General features: G+C 35.3%; 1 protein-coding gene across 6 annotated transcripts in view; it reads right to left on the bottom strand.

Annotated features, from left to right (window-relative positions):
* Positions 1 to 20,315, bottom strand: part of LOC106880824 (leucine-rich repeat-containing protein 43) — a 62,269-nt gene that overhangs the window by 9,586 nt on the left and 32,368 nt on the right. For all 6 annotated transcript variants that reach the window (XM_052968530.1, XM_052968545.1, XM_052968522.1 and 3 more), the window contains 6 exons: positions 14,505 to 14,625; positions 11,797 to 11,914; positions 10,574 to 10,650; positions 7,665 to 7,838; positions 3,492 to 3,555; positions 1,625 to 1,830 (listed from right to left, as the gene is read on the bottom strand). In XM_052968530.1, coding sequence (XP_052824490.1) covers positions 1,625 to 1,830; positions 3,492 to 3,555; positions 7,665 to 7,838; positions 10,574 to 10,650; positions 11,797 to 11,914; positions 14,505 to 14,625 — 760 coding nt within the window. The remainder of the gene's footprint in view (positions 1 to 1,624; positions 1,831 to 3,491; positions 3,556 to 7,664; positions 7,839 to 10,573; positions 10,651 to 11,796; positions 11,915 to 14,504; positions 14,626 to 20,315) is intronic.

Here is a 20,315-nt window from a genome sequence, read left to right as displayed (position 1 = left end):
TGTGCGGGTGGCACATAAAAGACACCATTTCGAGCATGGCCGTTTTCGTGCGGGTGACACGTAAAAGCACCCACTACACTCTCTGAGTGGTTGGCGTTAGGAAGGGCAACCAGCTGTAGAAACTCTGCCAAATTAGACTGGAGCCTGGTGTTGCCATCCGGTTTCACCAGTCCTCAGTCAAATCGTCCAACCCATGCTAGCATGGAAAGCGGACGTTAAACGATGATGATGATGATGATGATGACTACATGTATAAATACAAGATTATTTCCCCTTTGTGGTCCCATTATATATAAAACACTTTTCTCCCATTTTTAATCTGGTTTTAAATCATTTTATTGACTTCCCATTCTAAATCCTAATTTTCATTTTTCCTTCTTTTCTTCCCTCCTTGTCCAATGTACTGTCTCGTAGCGTTGCAACTTCCAACGGTTTTTTCAAATAAGATATGTAGCAATCTTCTCTACCCGCAGTTGTCACATTCGGTTAAAATGTCTTACGGTTAAGTTGGCTCTTATGAATTTCCCTGAAGAGAAGATTACATCTTTATCAACATCACTCATTCCTTTGGAAGGAACCATTTGTAATCTTCGAAACATATGTGTATTTAACATATGCGTATTACTCCATTTATTAAATTTTATATTTACTCAAAATACCCCAAATTAACAGCGAGTTTCTACCTCGTAAACAGGAGTTACACCACAGTTATTTTGTGATCTTTACTACCCTGGTATCTATTAACCAATTTGTTTTGTCGGAGTTAATTGTTAACAAAGAGAAAATAAATACATATAATCAATTATATATATATATATATATATATATATATATATAATGTGTATGTATGTGTGTGTGTTTGTGTATGTATATATGCATGTATATAGATAAAATAGAAAATGAAAAAGCAAAATGTTTGGCATCACCCAAAAAGCATTTAATTTAAGCAGAGAATAGAAACAGTGAAAAGTAGTTATGATAAAAAGATATTCCTATTCTCTATTTAAATTAAATGCTTTTTGAGTGATGCCAAATGTTTTACTTTTTCAATTTCTATTTTAATCTACATCCACCTGCTCAAGGAGAAACCACTTCCAGCCACCTTTGATGGACATTTTCAGCATTGCACTTTTCAGTTGCAGTTCAAGCTGGAGTTTTAATGGTAAACCAAACTGAGCACTCATAGTACATACCTATTACGTTAAGTAAATTGATGAAAACTCTTTGTATACTCTCTCTCTCTCTCCGTCTTTACACATACACACATGTATTTAATACACACACACATACACACACACATATCCTAATAATTTTGAGCCTGTTAACATATATGCTTGTTGATAAAATAAATGTAATGAATGTTTACCGTCACAGTGCTGGTTACACAAAAGAAAAAATGTGCTTAGTACATTCTATAAAGTGGCTGGCATTAACAAGGGCAGCCAGTCATAGAAACCATGCACCAAAGCTGAGAGAGTTGGCGGAAGACATGGTCTTCTGATCCATTTGATTCTGTCAAATTGTTCAACCCATACCAGTGTGGAAAGCTAATGTAAAAATGATGAGTTAATGTAGAGAGGCCCAAATCACTCTTTTTCTCTTTCTCTCCATAATCCTTTCTTACCTTTGTTTCTATAACACTGATTTCAATATCTCGGTACAAATAATCACGTAGCAGGAGAAGGTCATTGTATTTCTGCTGGACTTCCCAATTAAAGATGATCTCATTCTCTGTCCAAGGTAGTGACTCAGTGCAGAATGTGACAGTTTTCATTGGTAATGTGTTAGTACTTGAAAGGAGTGAATGGTTATGGCTTTGAATTGCAGTGACTAGAACGAAGAGAAAGAAGTTAACAAAACTGATAAAAAAATTAAAAAATTGTAAACTGACTGGACTAAACAACTGCCTTGTTTGAAGCGGTCATTCAACCTTATAGTAACAAACAAAAAGTGTTGTTTTGTTTAATGGACCACACATTTTCTTTACAGAGCAATGTCCTTGCCATGTAATGATCCAATTTTTTGAAGTTTATCAAAATATAAACTTGTTCTTGTTATATTTGGGGATGATCATTTTTTTATATTTTTTTGACAAATAAACACATGCACTACTTCACTTTATTATCATTTTTATTTTAAAGGTGGCAAGCTGGCAGTATTGTTAGTGCATTAGGAAAAATGATTAGCAGCATTTTGTCTATCTTTACATTTTGAGATCAAATTCTGCTGAGGTCAACTTTGCCTTTTATCCTTTTGGGGTTGATAAAATAAGTTCCAGTTGATCCCAGTTGAACACTGGGGTTGATGTAATCAACTTATCCCCTCTACTGGAATTGCTGGCCTTATGCCAAAATTTGAAACTATTATTATTCTTATTTTAGTATCCTTTGCCTGAAATCTTTCATCATATATCTTGTGATCTCTTCAGTGACTCTTCATCCTATGTGTCTCTTGTTCTGTTTAGTCCATTCTCTGGATTAAACTATATATATATTACACACACACACACACACACACACATCCTAATAATTTCAAGCCTGTTGACATATATGCTTGTCAATAAAATAAATGTAATGAATGTAATCCCTGTTTACTGTCATAGTTCTGGTTCCACAAAAGAAAAAAAAAAGTGTTTAGTCTTCCCCTGTTCTGTTTAGAACAGGAGGAGACATGTGGGATGGAGAATTTGAAGAGGTCACAAGATGTGTTGCGGAAGATTTCTGACAAAGAACACTAAAATAAGAATAATAATAAAGCTGAAATGAAGAACGAGTGAGTATATAATGCATGCGGTTATTTGGCAAAAAAAAAAAAAAATACCTTCCCCAAATATAACAATCATCATCATCATTGTTAATGTCTGCTCTAAATGATGATGATGATCATCATAATAACTGTTATATTTGGGGAAGGTCATTTTTTTTCTTTGCCAAATGACCACACATACTATATACTCACTCATTCTTCACTTCAGCTTTATTATTATTATTATTTTAGTGTCCTTTGTCTGAAATCTTCTGTAACACATTCTGTGACCTCTTCAACACCATTTCACATCAGGAATCTTGCAAAACTAATACATAAACATAATAAAATTGTTCAATTTCTGGAATACCATAAAAGTCTATAAATAATATTATCTTATGTACAGTACACCTCTTAATATCTTTGGGCCCAAATTATCCTATAATATCATGTATTGAAATACACACAGTATTTGCACAACTTCTCCAAAAGTAGATAATCTACTACAATCCAATATATCAGCTTTAACCCTTTAGCATTCAGATTATTCTGTCAAATGTAATGCTTATATGTTCACATTATTTTGAATTACAAATCCCACTAAGGTTAATTTTATCATCCTTCAGGATTGATAAAATAAAGTACCAGTAAAGTACTCAGATCAATTTAATTGACTATCCTTCACCTCTTGAAATTTCCAGCCTTGTACTTACACTAGAAATTATTAAGTTGTAATGAAATAATACCATTGGAAGTTTTGGCTTTCATCTTCTCGTGGTAAGTTCTGAAATCCAGCTTCGATTTGGTTATCTTTAACAGTTGAGAGAAAAAGTAAAATTTTAAACAAAATTCATAAAAGTTTAGGTTGATATACCATATTTACTCATTTATAACATGGGAAATTTGATATAAAACATCAGAATAAAAACTTTGGTGGGGTAACATTATATTCAAGTGTTAAAAGAAGATGATACACTACAATATATTATAGTTGCAGAAAAAGTTGTAACATATTTGAGATAGTATTGTTCTTGAGTAAATAAATATAACAAGAGTATTGAGTAGAACAACAACAAACAAAGGTAAAGAAAATGTAATACTTTGTGAAAGTGTGTGTAAGTGCATTTATGCAAGTGTGATTGAGTTTACGTAGATTAGATGTCTTTGTTAGCTAGTGTGTGATTATGTGGGTGTGTTTGTGTATGACCGACTTTGTGCGTATGTGAGGGTGAGTATGTGTGTAGGGGGGGTGATATTTCTATATGCCTAAGTGCGTTTGCATATGTTTGACTACATGTGTGTGTGTGTGTGTGTGTGTGCTTGTGCATGTAACAATGTGTTTGTATATGTATGCTGTGTGTATGTGTGTGTTTGCATATGTGTGACTATGTGTTTTGGTGCATAAATATATCAGATGTCTTTGTATGCTTGTGTGTGTGTGTGTGTGTGTGTGTGTGTGTGTGTGTCTATGTGTGTCTATGAATACATGTGTTTATGTGTGTGAATACATGTGCTTGTGTGTGTGTGTGTGTGTGTGTAGTCACATGCAGACATGGCTGAGTAGTTAAGAAGTTTGCTTCACAATAACAAAGTCCCAGGTTCAATCCTACTGTGTAGCATTTTCGACAAAAGTCTTTTACTGCAACCTTGGGTCAATACAAGCTTTGTAAGTGAAATTGGGTAGATGAAAACTTAGCAGAAGCCCCTTAGACAAACTGTACCTGTAATTCAAAGGTCCAGTCTTGTCACACATTGTGCCATACTGATTCTGCCTGATGATTATGTTCAAGATACTGCATTGAGAAGCTTGCTAGCCATGTTGTCTCTTGGGGTTGGTTCCACTGCATGGAACAAGTATCTTATATCATAGACCCAGGTAAAGCAACAAGCTAGCAGAACTGAGACAACTCCAGTTGTCTTGACACAATACATTGTTTATTAAGTGTCATCCAATCAATGGACACTATTCTATCATGTGACGTTTTTCACTCCCACATCGTTTATTATTTAAGCTTACATTGATTTGTCTGAGGAGACACTTTATTGACTCCATTAAACGAAGTGAGATATACTCATTGTTGTGGATTTACACTTTTTGCCTTAGCACGCTTACTGTGGTACAGACAGTTCATTTTATATCATGGACAATTGAAGTTACAGTTTGCCATTTTGCATTTTGGTTTGGAATTGTTGCAATGTTTTCTTTGTTCACTTATATAGTTATTATCTAAGCACAATATCATTATTTGTCTTACAAGAACCATTCACATGTAGGACAAAATGGCATTTTGTCCATCTTTATATTCAGAGTTAAATTTGCTTTTCATCCTTTTAGGGAGCTCAATAAAATAAGTACCAGTCAAGTATTGTGGTTGATGTAATTGACTTCCCTCTCTTACCACAAAAACTGCTAGTCCTAAGCCCATCTCCCACCAAAATTTGAAACCATTATAGCCCCAGGTGGATTTGGTGGATGGAAAGTGAAAGAGGCCTATCAAAAATGCCACACACTGGACAACATAAACCACATTGATCTGACCTAAGATAATTGCCAAAATAACTAGGCCCAGGGGATCTACAGGCTCATAAATAATGAAATTTATCATATTTTGATGACAGTATCACTCCTTCCCACATCTTCTATGGTACCAACACTGGGTGTATGAGCACCTAAAGCTAAGCCTAGGCGTAGTTCTTGCACCTCAGGTTAATTAATGATTTCCTTTGTTTTTAAATAGCAGTAATGTTTTATAATATCCCCAGGTTAAGTAATTCTTTCTACTATAAGCACAAGGCCTGAAACTTTGGAGGAGGGGATTAGCCAATTATATTTACCTCAGTTCTCAACTGGTACTTATTTTATCAACCCAGAAAGGGATGAAAGACAAAGTTCATCTCAGTGGAATTTGAATTCAGAATGTAATGAAATGGAAGAAACGCTGTAAAACATTTTTTCTGATACTCTAATAATTCTACCAGCTTGTTACCTTCTTAATAACAACAACAACAACAACAACAACAATAATCCTTTCTACTATAGGCACAAGACCTGAAATTTTGGTCCCAGTATGCAACTGGTACTTAATTTATCAACTCCGAAAGGATGAAAGACAAAGTTGACCTTGGCGGAATTTGAACACAGAACACAGTGATGAGTGAAACACTGCTAAGCTTTTCATCCAGTGTGCTAATGATTCTGCTAGCTTGCCACCATAATAATAATAATAATAATAATAATAATAATAATAATAACAATAATAATAATCCTTTCTACTATAGGCACAAAGCCTGAAACTTAAGGGAGAAGGTAAGTTGATTACATCGATCCCAGTGTTTCGCTGGTACTTATTTTACTGACCCCCTAAAGGATGAAAGGCAAAGTTGATCTCGGCAGAATTTGAACTCAGAACATAGCAACAGGTGAAATATCACTAAGCATTTTGTCCAGCTTGCCACCTTAATAACAACAACAACAACAGCAACAATAATAATGGTTTCAAATTTTGGCACAAGGCCAGCAGTTTGGAGGAGGGGCTAAGTCAATTAAATTGGTCTCAGTGTTCAATTGTTACTTATTTTATTGGCCCTGGAAGGATGAAAGGCAAAGTCAACCCTGGCAGAATTTGAACTTATAGTATAAAAATGGCTGAAATACTGCTAAGCATTTCACCTGGTGCGCTAATGATTCTAATAATAATAATCCTTTCTGCTATAGGCACAAGGCCTGAAACTTGGGGGAAGGAGTACGTCAATTACATCAACCCCGGTAATCAACTGGTACTTATTTTATCAACCCCAAAAAGATGAAAGGCAAAATTTTAATAATAATAATAATAATAATAATAATTTCTCTAAAAAAATGGAGAAACTATTAAAATACAAAGACTGGATATAGAGGTAACTCAAATGTGAAGTCTAAAAACAGAAACAATTCCTATCATAGTAGATGCGTTAGGTATCATAAAAAATATTCAGACAAATGCATAACAAAAACACCAGGACTAATAAGTATATATAACATACAGAAAATAGCACTACTAAGCACAGCACACATCCTATGTAAGACACTTCCAATACAATAACAATAAGAGCATCACAACAAACCGCAGCACATACCCAAGGCACACAGAGCTGTGCTTGGTAGTGCAATGAAAGCACATGATAAAAATATGACTACTGAATAATAATAATAATAATGATGATAATAATAATTTTGGCATAGGGCCAGCAGTTTTTGAGGGGAAGTCGATTACATCAACCCTAGTATTTGACTTGTACTTATTTTATCAACTCCCAAAAGGATGAAAAGCAAAGTTGACCTCAGTGGAATTTGAACTCAGAATGTAAAGATGGATGAATACTGCTAAGCATTTTGTCCAACATGCTAATAGTTCTACTAGCTCACCACTTTGATAATACCAATAATAATAATCAGAGACCAGGCATTGTCGTAGTTGATAAAATGATAAAGGGAACAAAAATTATAGATATTGCCATACCTGGGGCATACCTGTATGAGTGGATGATAAAGAACTGGAAAAGACTGAGAAATATGAGCCACTAAAAGATGTGATCATATGAATGTGGCCAATGAAGAAAGTAATTATCATCCCACTAGTTGTAGGAGCATTAGTAGCAATAACAACCAGGTTTGAGAAATCTGTTGGAGAAATTGGGATTGACATGAGGGTAGAACATGCTCAGAAAACTGCTTTATTAGGGACAGTGAAGATTTTGAGACAAGTACTTGAGTGTTAGGTGTCATGTAAGAAGACCCTGTAAGACCCTTGACAAGTTGTTGTCTGCTCTTACAGAAATAGCCAAAGCAAGTGAAATCAAGAAGTCTGACAAGTGAAATATATATATATAATAATAATAATAATAATAATAATGATGATGATGCTGATGATGGTACAAACGTTTTCTCTGCTTTTTCTTTTGAATTCATTCAAAGTGAATTCCCTTTCCATGACCGAGTTTTGTTTCTGGTCTTCAGGCAACATTGCATCACTATCTTTTTCTTCTGAGAGGAATACCACTTGAACACTGTATGTCTTTTGTATGACAGTATTTTCAGGCATCTCAAAGGAAGGCTGCAAGAACAAAAGTCAATTATCATCTTCATTAGAATATTGATAAATTCAACCAATGAAATGCATCTTTTAAAACAAAGTTGGGAACAACTCTTACAACTGCATAAAAAGAAAAAAAATAAAGCAGTGATCTAATGGAAAAATTCATAAACACACTTCCACTCTTCAACCACTGATCAGCAGCCTTTTATCTCTTATACAGACGTAATTAGAGGAGACATTAATTATTGGTTGTGCAATCTGTAGTAGCAATGATGATGATGGCAGTAGTGGTTGGGTTGTTAGCTAAGGCAATAGTTATGATAATAGCAATGATGATGATGATGAGGAAGACGACAACTATGATGGTGATGGCAACAACAAAGGGGATGATGAAAATAATGCCAATAATGATGATGACTATGATGGTGATGGTGGTCATGGCAGTGACAATGATGATGACAATGATGATGATGATGATGATGATGATGATGATAATGATGATACAAAAAAGACAAACTGCATGAAGCATGCTTAAAAAGAACACTATAGTGAGATTATGGGTATTGAACATAGAAGAGAAATAAAATAAGCAGAATCTGTCAGTGTGTCATGTTAACTTGTTGGAAAAGAGTGGCTGAGTGGTAAGAAGTTTACTTTCTAAACACATGGTTCTGGGTTCAGTCCCACTGTATGGCACCTTGGGTGAGTATCTTCTACTACATCTTCAGGCCACTAGTAAGTGGGTTTGGTAGATGGAAACTGAAAGAAGTCCATTGAAATTATATTCTTTTAGTTGTTTCAGTCATGTGACTGTGGCCATGCTGGTGCACATATATATATATGTATAAGTAATAATTTCATATTCAGGTATACTGTTTAAAGCCCATTCACAATACTCAGCTACCTGATGTCAACACCAGTATGAAGGCATGTGCCACTGGGTTTACCTCAGGAATTGCTTTGTGTCCATAGAGTTTATAGAAATATGAGAGAAAGAAAATGGAATTCACAAGACTCACACACATACACATATATATATATGTTTACACACACATACACACAAACATATAGGATGCACGGCCTAGTGGTTAGGGTGTTGCACTCAGGACCATGAGATCGTGGTTTTAGTTCCTAGACCTAATGGTGAGTTGTGTTCTTGAGCAAAACGCTTCCTTTCATGTTGCTCTGCAATCACTTCAACACCTGATGCATGGCACACTGCACCTGTTCAGACAATGCTGATTTGATGGAGAGAGTGAGCTAATGTATGGCACATACATTTGATCACTATAAGCAAATCGTTTGTACAGGTCGTTTGGCAAAAGCTGAACACTCATGTCATCTTCGACGAGAGACTCTATCATATGCATGCATGCATGTATGTATGTATGTAGGTATGTTATTTCTTTACTGCCCACAAGGGGCTACACACAGAGGGGACAAACAAGGACAGACAAACGGATTAAGTTGATTATATCGATCCCAGTGCGTAACTGGTACTTATTTAATCGACCCCGAAAGGATGAAAGGCAAAATCGACCTCGGTGGAATTTAAACTCAGAACGCAGTGACAGACGAAATACCGCTAAGCATTTCGCCCGGCGTGCTAACGTTTCTGCCAGCTCGCCGCCTTATGTATGTATGTATGTATGTATGTATGCATCTGCATGCCCCACAGTCAAATGACTGAAATAAGTGAACGAGGCAAGCTAAAAGAAATCAGTTGAAAGAGAAGATGGGCATTAAAAATGTCACTCAATGTATAAGGAGAGATTGTTGTTTATGTATGTAGAAGTGATATGAATGGATGATGAAGACTAAGGAAAAATCTATCATGCAGGGTATCTACAGCAAAAGAAGATTGGGTAACATGTGCAAAGAAGTTATGAAACTAGGCTACAGGAAATGTTGAGCCTTATAATAGCAATATAATAAATAGTAGACCATGGCATATAGGGGAAAAAAATGGATGGCTAAAATGCTGATGATAATATAGTGACTGCTGAATATAATTAAGCTGCCATGTTTTCATTAGGGGTGTCTAAAAAGTTTTTATTTAATCTTTAGTGTTTAAACTGGCTATATTGACCTCAAAATTTCAACCTGTTTTATGTTAAAACTGGCCAGATCTGGCCTCTCACACCTACCTTACAATGTCATTTTGAAAATAAGCAATCACATCATCAAAATCTTGTAGTCACGAGATAAGATAATATGTGACTTATACAAAACTATATGAATGAATAAGCATTACATTTGACAGAGTAATCTGAATGCTAAAGAGTTAAATATGTTTAAAAGGTTTTTGTTCAAGAGCAGTATATGTTTCACACCAAGTGTCTGGCTTTGTATAGGAGGTTAAGGAAGAGTTAATAATGGTATCACCTGTGTGAGAATGTGTGTGTGCCAAGTGAATGCATGTGGCTCAGTGGTTAGGGTATTCAGCTCATAATCATAACATCAAAAGTTCAATACCTGGTGGTGCATTGTGTCCTTGAGCAAGACACTTTATTTTACATTGCTCCAATCCAGTCAGCTGGCAAAAATGAGTAGTACTTCAAATGGTCATGTCACATTCAGTTTCATGTTGAATCTCTCTGAGAACTATGTTAAGGGTACACGTGTCTGTGGAGTGCTCAGCCCCTTTCACATTAATTTCACAAACTGGCTGTTCTGTCGATTAGATCAACTAGAACCTGCATTGTTGTAACCAACAGAGTGCCAGCTTATTTGTGCCAAGCAAGCAAACTCACCTTCATTTCTTGAGGCATTGGGATTCCAGTGATGGAAGGAATGTTCATAATTATCACTGCTACATTTTCTATATGACCTACAAAAGAAAAAAAAAAACATTACTAAAAAATACCCTTATAGGCACAGGCATGGCTGTGTGGCAAGAAGCTTGCTTCTCAACCACATGGTTCCAGGTTCAGTCCCACTGCGTGGCACCTTGGGTAAGTGTCTTCTACTATAGCCTCAGGCTGGCCAAAGCCTTATGAGTGGATTTGGTAGATGGAAACTGAAAGAAGCCTATATATATACATACATATATATATATATGATACAAAGGAAGAAAATGGAGAATGTATATACAGAATAATTAAAATATTTATTATAATAGTTAATTCATGTTGCCTATGTATATTTCGGTTTATTACTTAAATCCATATTTATGCAATTAAACCGCATTATGAATTTGAAAAAGCAAAAATCTTCATCAGGATATAAGTAAAAATTAAAAGGACACAATGCACAGCCGGGAATTGAAATCATGCCCTTACGATTGTGAGCTGAATACCCTGACCACTAAGCCATGCACCTTCACAAAATATATAATATAAGACTCAAGAAAATCTATAGTAATAGTTGGTTAACATGTTATTCATAATCTTGTTATATTTAAGTATGGTTAATAAAATAAAATAAGCAGTAGATTTCTAGCTATTTTCATTTTTCTAAATTTTTTACTTTAACCTGCTAATGGTGAAGTTAAATTTCATAGTCATTCTAGTAATGAAGCTAAAACAAAAAAAAATAGTATCAAAAAATAGATTGATATATAACCTACTTTTCACATTTAAGAGTAATGAAACAATGAGTGGATAACTCTGATTTCCACAGTAAAAGGGTTAAAAAGCTAGATTTTTTAAAAAACTTTTTCTGCAAAGTGCATTAGTAATTTTTACCGTTCCATGGGAAGTGAAAGAAGTGAATCAATAGTTTTTAAGTTTTCATGGGAAGTGTACAAGTAATTTATAACCTGCCATGGGAAGTGTATTAATGATTTTTTAATCCACCAAGGTAGGTGTACCAGTCATTTTTAACTTTCAATGTGATGTACACCAATAATTTTTTTTTTTTTTACCTCTAGTGTATCAAAAATTCAAAATGTTTGAGAAGCACTGATTTAAAACACATCATGGTATTATGAAATTATCTTAAAACTGAAATTTGTGGAAAGCAGACAAAAATTCACCTTTGTACAATTGGAGATCCTTAAAATGAAATCTTTCATCAGCTCTGATTGTAATATAATCCAAAACCACCAGAAGGGGTAAACTGGCAATGACAAAGCCACGATATCCTGTAACAAGCTTTAAAAAGATTACAGAAATTTAGAATTCCCAACACTTCGAGATGTGAGTACATTTCATTCTATCTGAAAATTTCATTAATTCTAGACAAAGGGGGGCAAGCTCACAGAATCGCTATTATACAGGACAAAATGTTAAGCAATATTTCTTCTGAGTTCATATTCCACCGAGATCAACTTTGTCTTTCAAACTTTTGGGGCTGATAAAATAGAATACCATTTGAGCACTGGGGTCAATGTTTTGACTAGCCCCATCCCACAAAATTTCAAGCTTTGTGCTTATAGTAGAAAGGATTATTTCTGGACAAAACATTTAGCACTATAATCCCACAGAGATATAACCAATATAGTTTATGGTTACTTGCCTACACATCACTTACTAATGTTAGAATGTATTCTATGCTGTACAAGTCTCAGCAGTCAATGTATCTCCAGATCTCCAAAGAGAGGCACAACATATATAAACAATATGTACCAGTTAATAATAATCCTTTCTACTGAAGGTGCAAGGCCTCAAATTTGCAGGGAGGGGATTAGATGATTACATTGACCCCAGTGTTTCCCTGGTACTTAATTTATCAACTTTGAAAGGATGAAAGGCAAAGTCGACCTCAGCGGAATTTAAACTCAGAACGTAGCAGCAGATGAAATGTCACTAAGCATTTTGCCAATGATTCTACCAGCTTTCCACCTTGTACCAGTTAATAATAATAATAATAATAATAATAACAATGATGATGATGATGATGGTGGTTTCAAATTTTGGTACAAGCAAGCTATTTCAGGGGAGGGGAGGGAGTAAGTTGATTACATTGACATCAGTGTTCAACTGGTACTTATTTTATTGACCCTCAAAAGGATGAAAGGTAAAGTTGACCTTGGCAGAATTTGAATTCAGAACATAAAGACAGATGAACTGCTGCAAAGCATTTTGTCCAGTGTGCTAACAATTCTGCCAGCTTGCTGCCTTAATAACAATAATAATAATAATAATAATAATAATAATGATAATAATAACAATAATAATAATAATAATAATAATAATAACAGCGAAACGGGCTGATTACTACCTAGCTCAGATACCAGGAAACCCCAAAATGGCTGAAGTTTAAAAGATAGTGCTCATGGGAACTGCCCATATCCTACGTAAAATACTGTCTATGTGATCTCAAATTTTTAAATAAACATAATTTTCTTATGGTTTCTTAAACATTCTCTAGAACAACACTATGTACAAATCCAAATATATGGTACCCTAGGCATAACACCTACATGAACTTCTAACTTGTCTCTTGAGGTCTCTGGGTGAGACTTGGATCCAACTTGTACAAATGCAAAGCAAAAGTCAAACATAAAATAATAATAATAATAATAATAATAAATATGTGGCCTGTAGCAAACAAGCTGATGTAGACCAGAAACACACCTATCAGTGGCTATAGAGCTCAGGGCTAAAGGCAGATAGAGAAGGCTTTATCTTGGCTGCCCAAGACCAGTGCTTATTGATCCAGAACTATCAAGCCAGTGTAATGAAAAATGGTGTAGACCCAAGGTGCTGATACTGCAACGATGGGATAGAAACAATGGACCACCTAATCTCTGGATGGAAGGTTTTAGCACTTGTAGAGTACAAATCAAGACATGACAGGATCGGCCAATAACTACATTGGATAATGTGTCTGCATTATAAAATGAAAACTGCTGACAAACAGTACAAGCACCACCATGAGGCTGTAACTGAAGGAGAAAATGTAACTATTCTTTGGGACTTCCCAGGATGTACAGACTGGACCATCAAAACAAATTAACCAGATATTGTTGTGAAAGACCAAAACAATAGAGTCTGTTTATTGATTGACATGAACATACCTTGTGACCATAATATCTCAGTAAAAGAATTTGATAAGCTCAGAAAATATAAAGATTTGCTCATCGAAATCGAAAAGATGTGGCATCTCAAGACAGTTACAATATCAGTGATTGTAGGAGCACTTGGAATAACCAAAAAAGGAACTGAAAATTATTTAAGAATGATCCCTGGCTTACCTTTCATGCAGGAAGTACAAAAGATTGTCTTAACTGGAATGTTGCACATACTGAGAAAAGCATTGTCACTGTGAATTTTCTTTCCTTTTTTTCCTCCTTTCTCTGCCTTCCCCTTTCTCTCTATCACATGACTTTGTAAATGAGCAATCAGGTGTGTTTATTTTAATGGCCTACCAATGTATACATAACATTTCTGTGCAATTAGGTATCAGAAAGACACACGGCAAGAAATGGAAACAGAATTGAAAGAAGATGCTAATGAAAATAGTAGTAAAAATAATAATAATCATAATAATAATCTTTTCTACTAATAATTCTGCCAGCTTGCTGCCTTACTATAATAATGATTATAATTCTTTCTACTAAAAGCACAAGGCTTGAAATTTGTGGGGAGGGGACTAGTTGATTGCATTGACCCCAGTGATGATGATGATGATGATGATGATGATATACTGATGTTAGTTTAATAAAATAAAAATTGATGAAGTTCCAGTTCAAAACTGTTGTCAAGTAAGAAATTAGAAAGAAATTGAAAAGAACCTTACTGAAAGTGGGTTGCCAACAAGAACCAAACTCTGAAGTTTGGGTAAATAACTGCATGCTTTAACTACTTGTATCAGCTCACATAGATTGTTATGAAGCAAATCCAAAGACAATAATTGCGGCCTGCAAGAATAGAGATATTAATTTCGATTAGGTGTTTTATAGTAGCCATCAGATAAACATAATGGGTAAATGTTTTGTGATATAAATCAACTAGCTTTGTTTTGTGTTTGATTGTTGACAATTATTAGACATGTGCAGCAAATCACTGAGGTTTGATCACAAAAGCTCTAGTGAGAGAGAGAGAGAGGACAGAAAAATGTGTTGCGGTGTAAACTTTCACCTTTAAATTGTTAGCATAGTAATATCAACATATTTATAGATGTATATATTTGTGTACTTGTGTGATCATATATATATTTATTTAGTAGATACAACCCCTAACACACGCACACATTCATTATATGTCTGTTTTTCCATGCTAACATATGTTGGACAGGAACCTATTTTAGGAAAGATTTCACAACTGGATGCTCTTCTGATTGCCAACCTTTACTTGTTTTCTTCAAGTAAGGGATTTTTAATTCCACAGGTCTTCAAAAGCATAGAATAGCTGGTTGTAATGTCAACAAGAAATGCCAACATCAGTACTGCTTCCCCAAAAGTGACAAGCAAAACATCAGTATTGATGCATATTTGCACACACACAGACACATATACACATTAATAATAAATTGGAAGAAAAGAAAATCAACACCCGAACAATGGATAAACAATCTACATATTAATACACTAAGGCTGAATGCATTATGCTGTCATATGGTTAGATGAAGGGAAGGGTTGAAAAGCAAGAGAAAAAGAGGGGGAGAGAAGTGTTAACAATGTGTTGTAGGGGGAATGTAATAGTTATTATGTGATTAAAAAGTTAGTTGAAAGGAGATATATAGAGAGAATTAGAAATAGAATGTTTAGCAGAGAAGTGATGTTCTGGTGGTTAAAGAAATGTAGAGAAAGAGAATGGAGGGCGGTTATATTGAGAATGAGAGGCAGATAAAGTGAGTAGTGATGTTGTGTCAGCTGATGCATTATGCTGTCATATGGTTAGTGGAAGTGAGAGATGAGGAGAAAGAGAAAGAGAGAAATAATAAGGACATAAAGAAGGGAATGACATGGTTAAAAAGTTTGTTGAAGTGAGAGAGAGAGAGAGAGAGAGAGAGAGAGAGAGAGAGAGAGAGAGAGAGAGAGATAAAGTGTTCAGCAGAGGGAAATTTTAAACAGCATATATTATTGTGATTGACAAGCAAATACTGTTCAGATATTCAATTTTCTATATCTTCTATCTGTTAATCTACTTATCTACCTATCCACATTGACAAAGACATCAATGGGTGGGTGGTGAAAAGAAGCCTTTGTGTCTGTGGTTGTCCCCTACAGCATCGCTTGACAACCAATGTTGGTGCGTTTACATCCCTGTAACTTAGCAATTTGGCAAAGAGACTAATAGAATAAGTACTAGGTCCTGGGGTTGATTTGTTCGACTAAAGGCGGTGCTCCAGCATGGTTGCAGTCAAATGACTGAAACAAATAAAAGAATATATATATATATATATATATATATATATATATATATATACTGGCAGAGATACCAGGCATTGCTCAGGATTAAAATGGTGTAGTTTGTATATAATATTACAGTTGTGTTGAAACAGGTGATACAGGGAAGTGCAGCATTGATGACAAAACATTTGTGGAGTAAATGATGGTCTAATTCAACTAAGTGACATCTAATACATTTGTTTGGAGGATATATATATAGGATAAACTTCTTAATGTAAGGGTAAATATGTAATTGTAAATATCTTGCAACTGGTGCAGTAATTATTAACTGGTAATGGGACAGTAAATGTGTATTTTTATATATACCTTGAAACTTGCCATCTCATTTTTTTATGTAAATATAGTCTTTTGTATTCTTTTATAAGTTTCAGCCATATGGCTCTAGTCACAATGGAGCAACATGTGTGTTTGTGTGTGTAAGTATTTGAATGTATACACCCATGTGTATGAGTGTGTACATATATATATTTACACAGAACACATATGTCACATCACAACAGTTGTTTCTTCCTTTGTTCAATGCCAAGTCAACCGTTTAGATGGCTAATGCCTCTTAAAAAAAGTTACATAAAATGTGCATTTTACTGACAAACAACAAAACAGCTTGCCAAAAGAGGAAACTTATTTGAACAATTGGTTTTGACACACCCAACCGTCACCATTTTTTAAATCCTTTCTAATACCAACTTGCCTGAGGTCACTTCTAGTTCTACTCAATATCTCATTTTAAACTGCTCATACTGAAAATGTGAGCCCTTTCATTATAACTTTATGTCTGATAGTTTTTATTTGTTACTTACAGAAGCCCTTTACACCCTCTGCAATATAGACTATCAATGAGTTTTCACCATTGTTCTCAAATCTGAGTGATCTTTTCTGCTTCTCTTCAGTTGGATCCCTGCTTGTTTTAGCTTTGCCTTTCAGATTTGCTGCACCATGTCATATGTTTTTCCCAAGGAAGGCATTCTTTTCTCAGATCCTGTTGGTTTCAAATTGTCATCAATGCTTCTGTAACTTTACTTTTTTCTAGATAGGGGTGTTGACACTATGCAAACCTATTTTTAGCTCTGGAAATAGGTGGTCCATATTAGTCTGGCCTCTACCCTTTGATCTGTTCAGCATAGGAGGCCATACTAAGAGCTTATAATCTGCTGGCATGGCTCTCAGGGTCACTAAGGCACACAAGCCACTACCCTGAAACAAGCATTGGATTTTGTGGTGAGGTTTTTGTTATGCTTTATTCCAAAAACTAATTGAATAAGAAGCTAATCATTGCACTAAGGGCTCTTCAATTTCCAGATTATTTTCAAAATTAATGGAAACATACAGGTAATGTATTTCATTAGAAATATAATGACAAAATGGTTAATGCCTCAGTCAAAGGAGGAAAATCAGTGCCTATGACACTTTCCAGGTACAGTGTAACTGGTAAGAAGAAGGGATGGAGATATTGCCAAATTCTAACCCTGACCTGAATGCTAACAACAGGGCAAACTCTGTCAATGCCCCCCCCCCTTACACCAGTGGTGATGTTAAATGTTCATTATGCATTATACTAAATTACTTAAGCCATTACACTCCATATGGAGCAGAGGCCATTGATATCTTTTCCCCACTGTTCTCAACTCTAAGTTGTTTTTCCCCCCAAAGGCATCTCCCATATCATATTAGTTTTGAATTGTCACAGATGTTTCTGTAACTCTTGCTTTTTTTCTAGGTAGGGCTGGTGGGCCTCAGTAAGCCTATTCTTACCTCTGAGAATTTTGTCAATATGATGTGTTGATACTTATAATTAATATACTAGCTCAGTTAGGAAATACTATTTATTTCATACTTAACTGATCTGCAATATACTCAGAGCTTTTTGTAGGAGCAATAATCAGGCTGGCCACCATATTTATAAATAAATAAATATATAAATAAATATATATATATATATATATATATATATATATATATATATATATATACACACGCAGAACCATGCTAATAGCTTTTGAATTAAAATAGCCCATCTACACATTTTTTTTTCCAGAAAATGAAGGGTAATAATTCTCTGTTTTTTTTCCTAATCCTTCAATCCTGCTGCCCCCTACCCAGCTCTCCTCCTTCCTGTGACCGGTGCCTGGCCAGCCATGATCTTTCTTTCTTGGCTTGACTGCTGACTGCCAACACCTCTTATTTCCATCTATTTCCCTGCCTTTAGGCATTCACTTCATACACGCCAGCTCAATTTGATTGATTCTCAGTCGAAAGGCACCTGTTGTTAATTCTTGTTTGTATTCGTAATTGTGCACCATGTTCTCCGTTTTTTTGTCTTTGTTGTCGTACACATTCATTAGCTTTCTTACAAAGGGGTCTAATGCTCTTAGCTTAGACTTTTTTGGGGGCGATCATATTGAACCATCTCAAGTGTAACTGCCTGAAATGGTCATGACGTCTTGCACTTGACTAAGGAAAGAAAGCCATGAATGACCTGTCATTTTTGCCTGTCCTTCTAATTGTTGTTTCTCTTGTCTGAATGTTTTTATTGTCCTCTATTGCATTTCTGTTCCATTTATATATATATATATATATATATATACACACACACATACACATACATATATACACACACACACACACACATTCATTGAGTATATATTTAACAGAAAACCATAATAATATTATGACATTTATTGACATAATGAATTATTTAGCCACATGAGTGCCATTTCGACAGATAAGTTCAAAAACCCTATTAGCCATGGAATATGTCAATTTCTTAATAGTAGCAGGTTGGACTGCCTCTGCTGCAGCTTTGATGGTCGCCCATAAGACATCTTTTGGCATAAATTGGCATCCATCGGCACAAACATTTTGTTTAATGATGAACCAAAGGTTTGCAATAGGGTTGAGATCCGGAGATGCTTGCAGCCACACCATCAACCTTTCAGCTTGTATGCCATAAGACTCTAGTAATGTTTGGGTGGTCCTAGCAGAGTGGGAGGGAGCGTTGTCATGCATGAATGCATGATTCCTTAGAAGTGACAGCAGTATGTCATCTAGCCAGGGATCTAAGATCTCCTTCAGGAGATTACAGTAGGCAACTGCAGTCACTTTAACCCCTCCAAGCACCCTGACTGGGCCAACGAATTTGCCTGCAATGATACCAACCCAAAACATGACTCCTCCACCCTGTTGTTGATGAAGTAAACGTTGGTGATGCTCATCTCCAAAACAGACCCAACCATTTGCTCAACTGTCAGATCTGTCAAGGGTCGCCCTGGTTTCGTCAGTGAACAGAATGCAACTCATGTCTAATGTCATGTACTTTTGGGTCCATTGAAGTCTCAAACTCCTGTGGTAGAGCGTTAAAGGTGGCAGTTTCTGGGTTTCTCACATGGAAACCATGGTTCCGAGGATGCAATTTCTGGTGGTTTTCAGTACATGAGGAAGTCTGGAGGTGGTGAAAATGGCTTTGCTTGTTTGTCCAGGTTTCCCACGTAACTTGCAGCCAATATTCCTTAAATCCCTAGCTGTCACAGTCTTGGAGGTCTCACGATGAGATCAGTTCTTCCTTGGCAAAGGGTCTTTCAGGAATCATCAAACCATGTCCACATGACAACCTAACTTCTCCACAATGACATGAAGAGAGGTGCCTTTAGCACTTTCCTTGATGATGACAGACTTTTCTTCATCATTATAGCCTTTTCCCTGCTCCACTGTTCTTAGAGAGGAGAGACACTATTAGCGTGGTTCACCCAAAAACTGAAGAATCTGAAATGAAAAAGTAAGACGTTACACAGAATAATGAAACATAACAATGCTGCTGCCATAGTATGCAAACCAGCTAGGAAAAGTTTTATCAGAATCGATTTACAGAAAACCAAGAAATCCTAAATTTCACTCCAAAGCTATTAGCATGGTTCTGGGTGTATATATATACACAGAAAGAGATATATTTAAGAATTTACAAAACATTGGAGAGGAACTGACCTGTCTTTTTGACATTTTTTCTGTGTATATATTACTACCAAACAAACATGATTTTTATTGAATTCCTAATACTTTTTGTTGAATACTTTCTTAAATACTTTCTTGTAAACTGCTTTTAACATTTTCTTATTATTATCAAAGAATGTATATATGTATTCTAATACTTTTGTGAAAATCAGTATTTAACACAACAAAGCTTATACAAAGCTTTATATTTT

This window comes from Octopus bimaculoides, chromosome 1 (assembly GCF_001194135.2).
Source record: "Octopus bimaculoides isolate UCB-OBI-ISO-001 chromosome 1, ASM119413v2, whole genome shotgun sequence".
NCBI classification, from domain to species: Eukaryota; Metazoa; Mollusca; class Cephalopoda; order Octopoda; family Octopodidae; genus Octopus; species Octopus bimaculoides.
The sequence above is the reverse complement of the archived record's forward strand: the minus strand, read 5'-3'. Positions and strand labels throughout refer to the sequence as shown.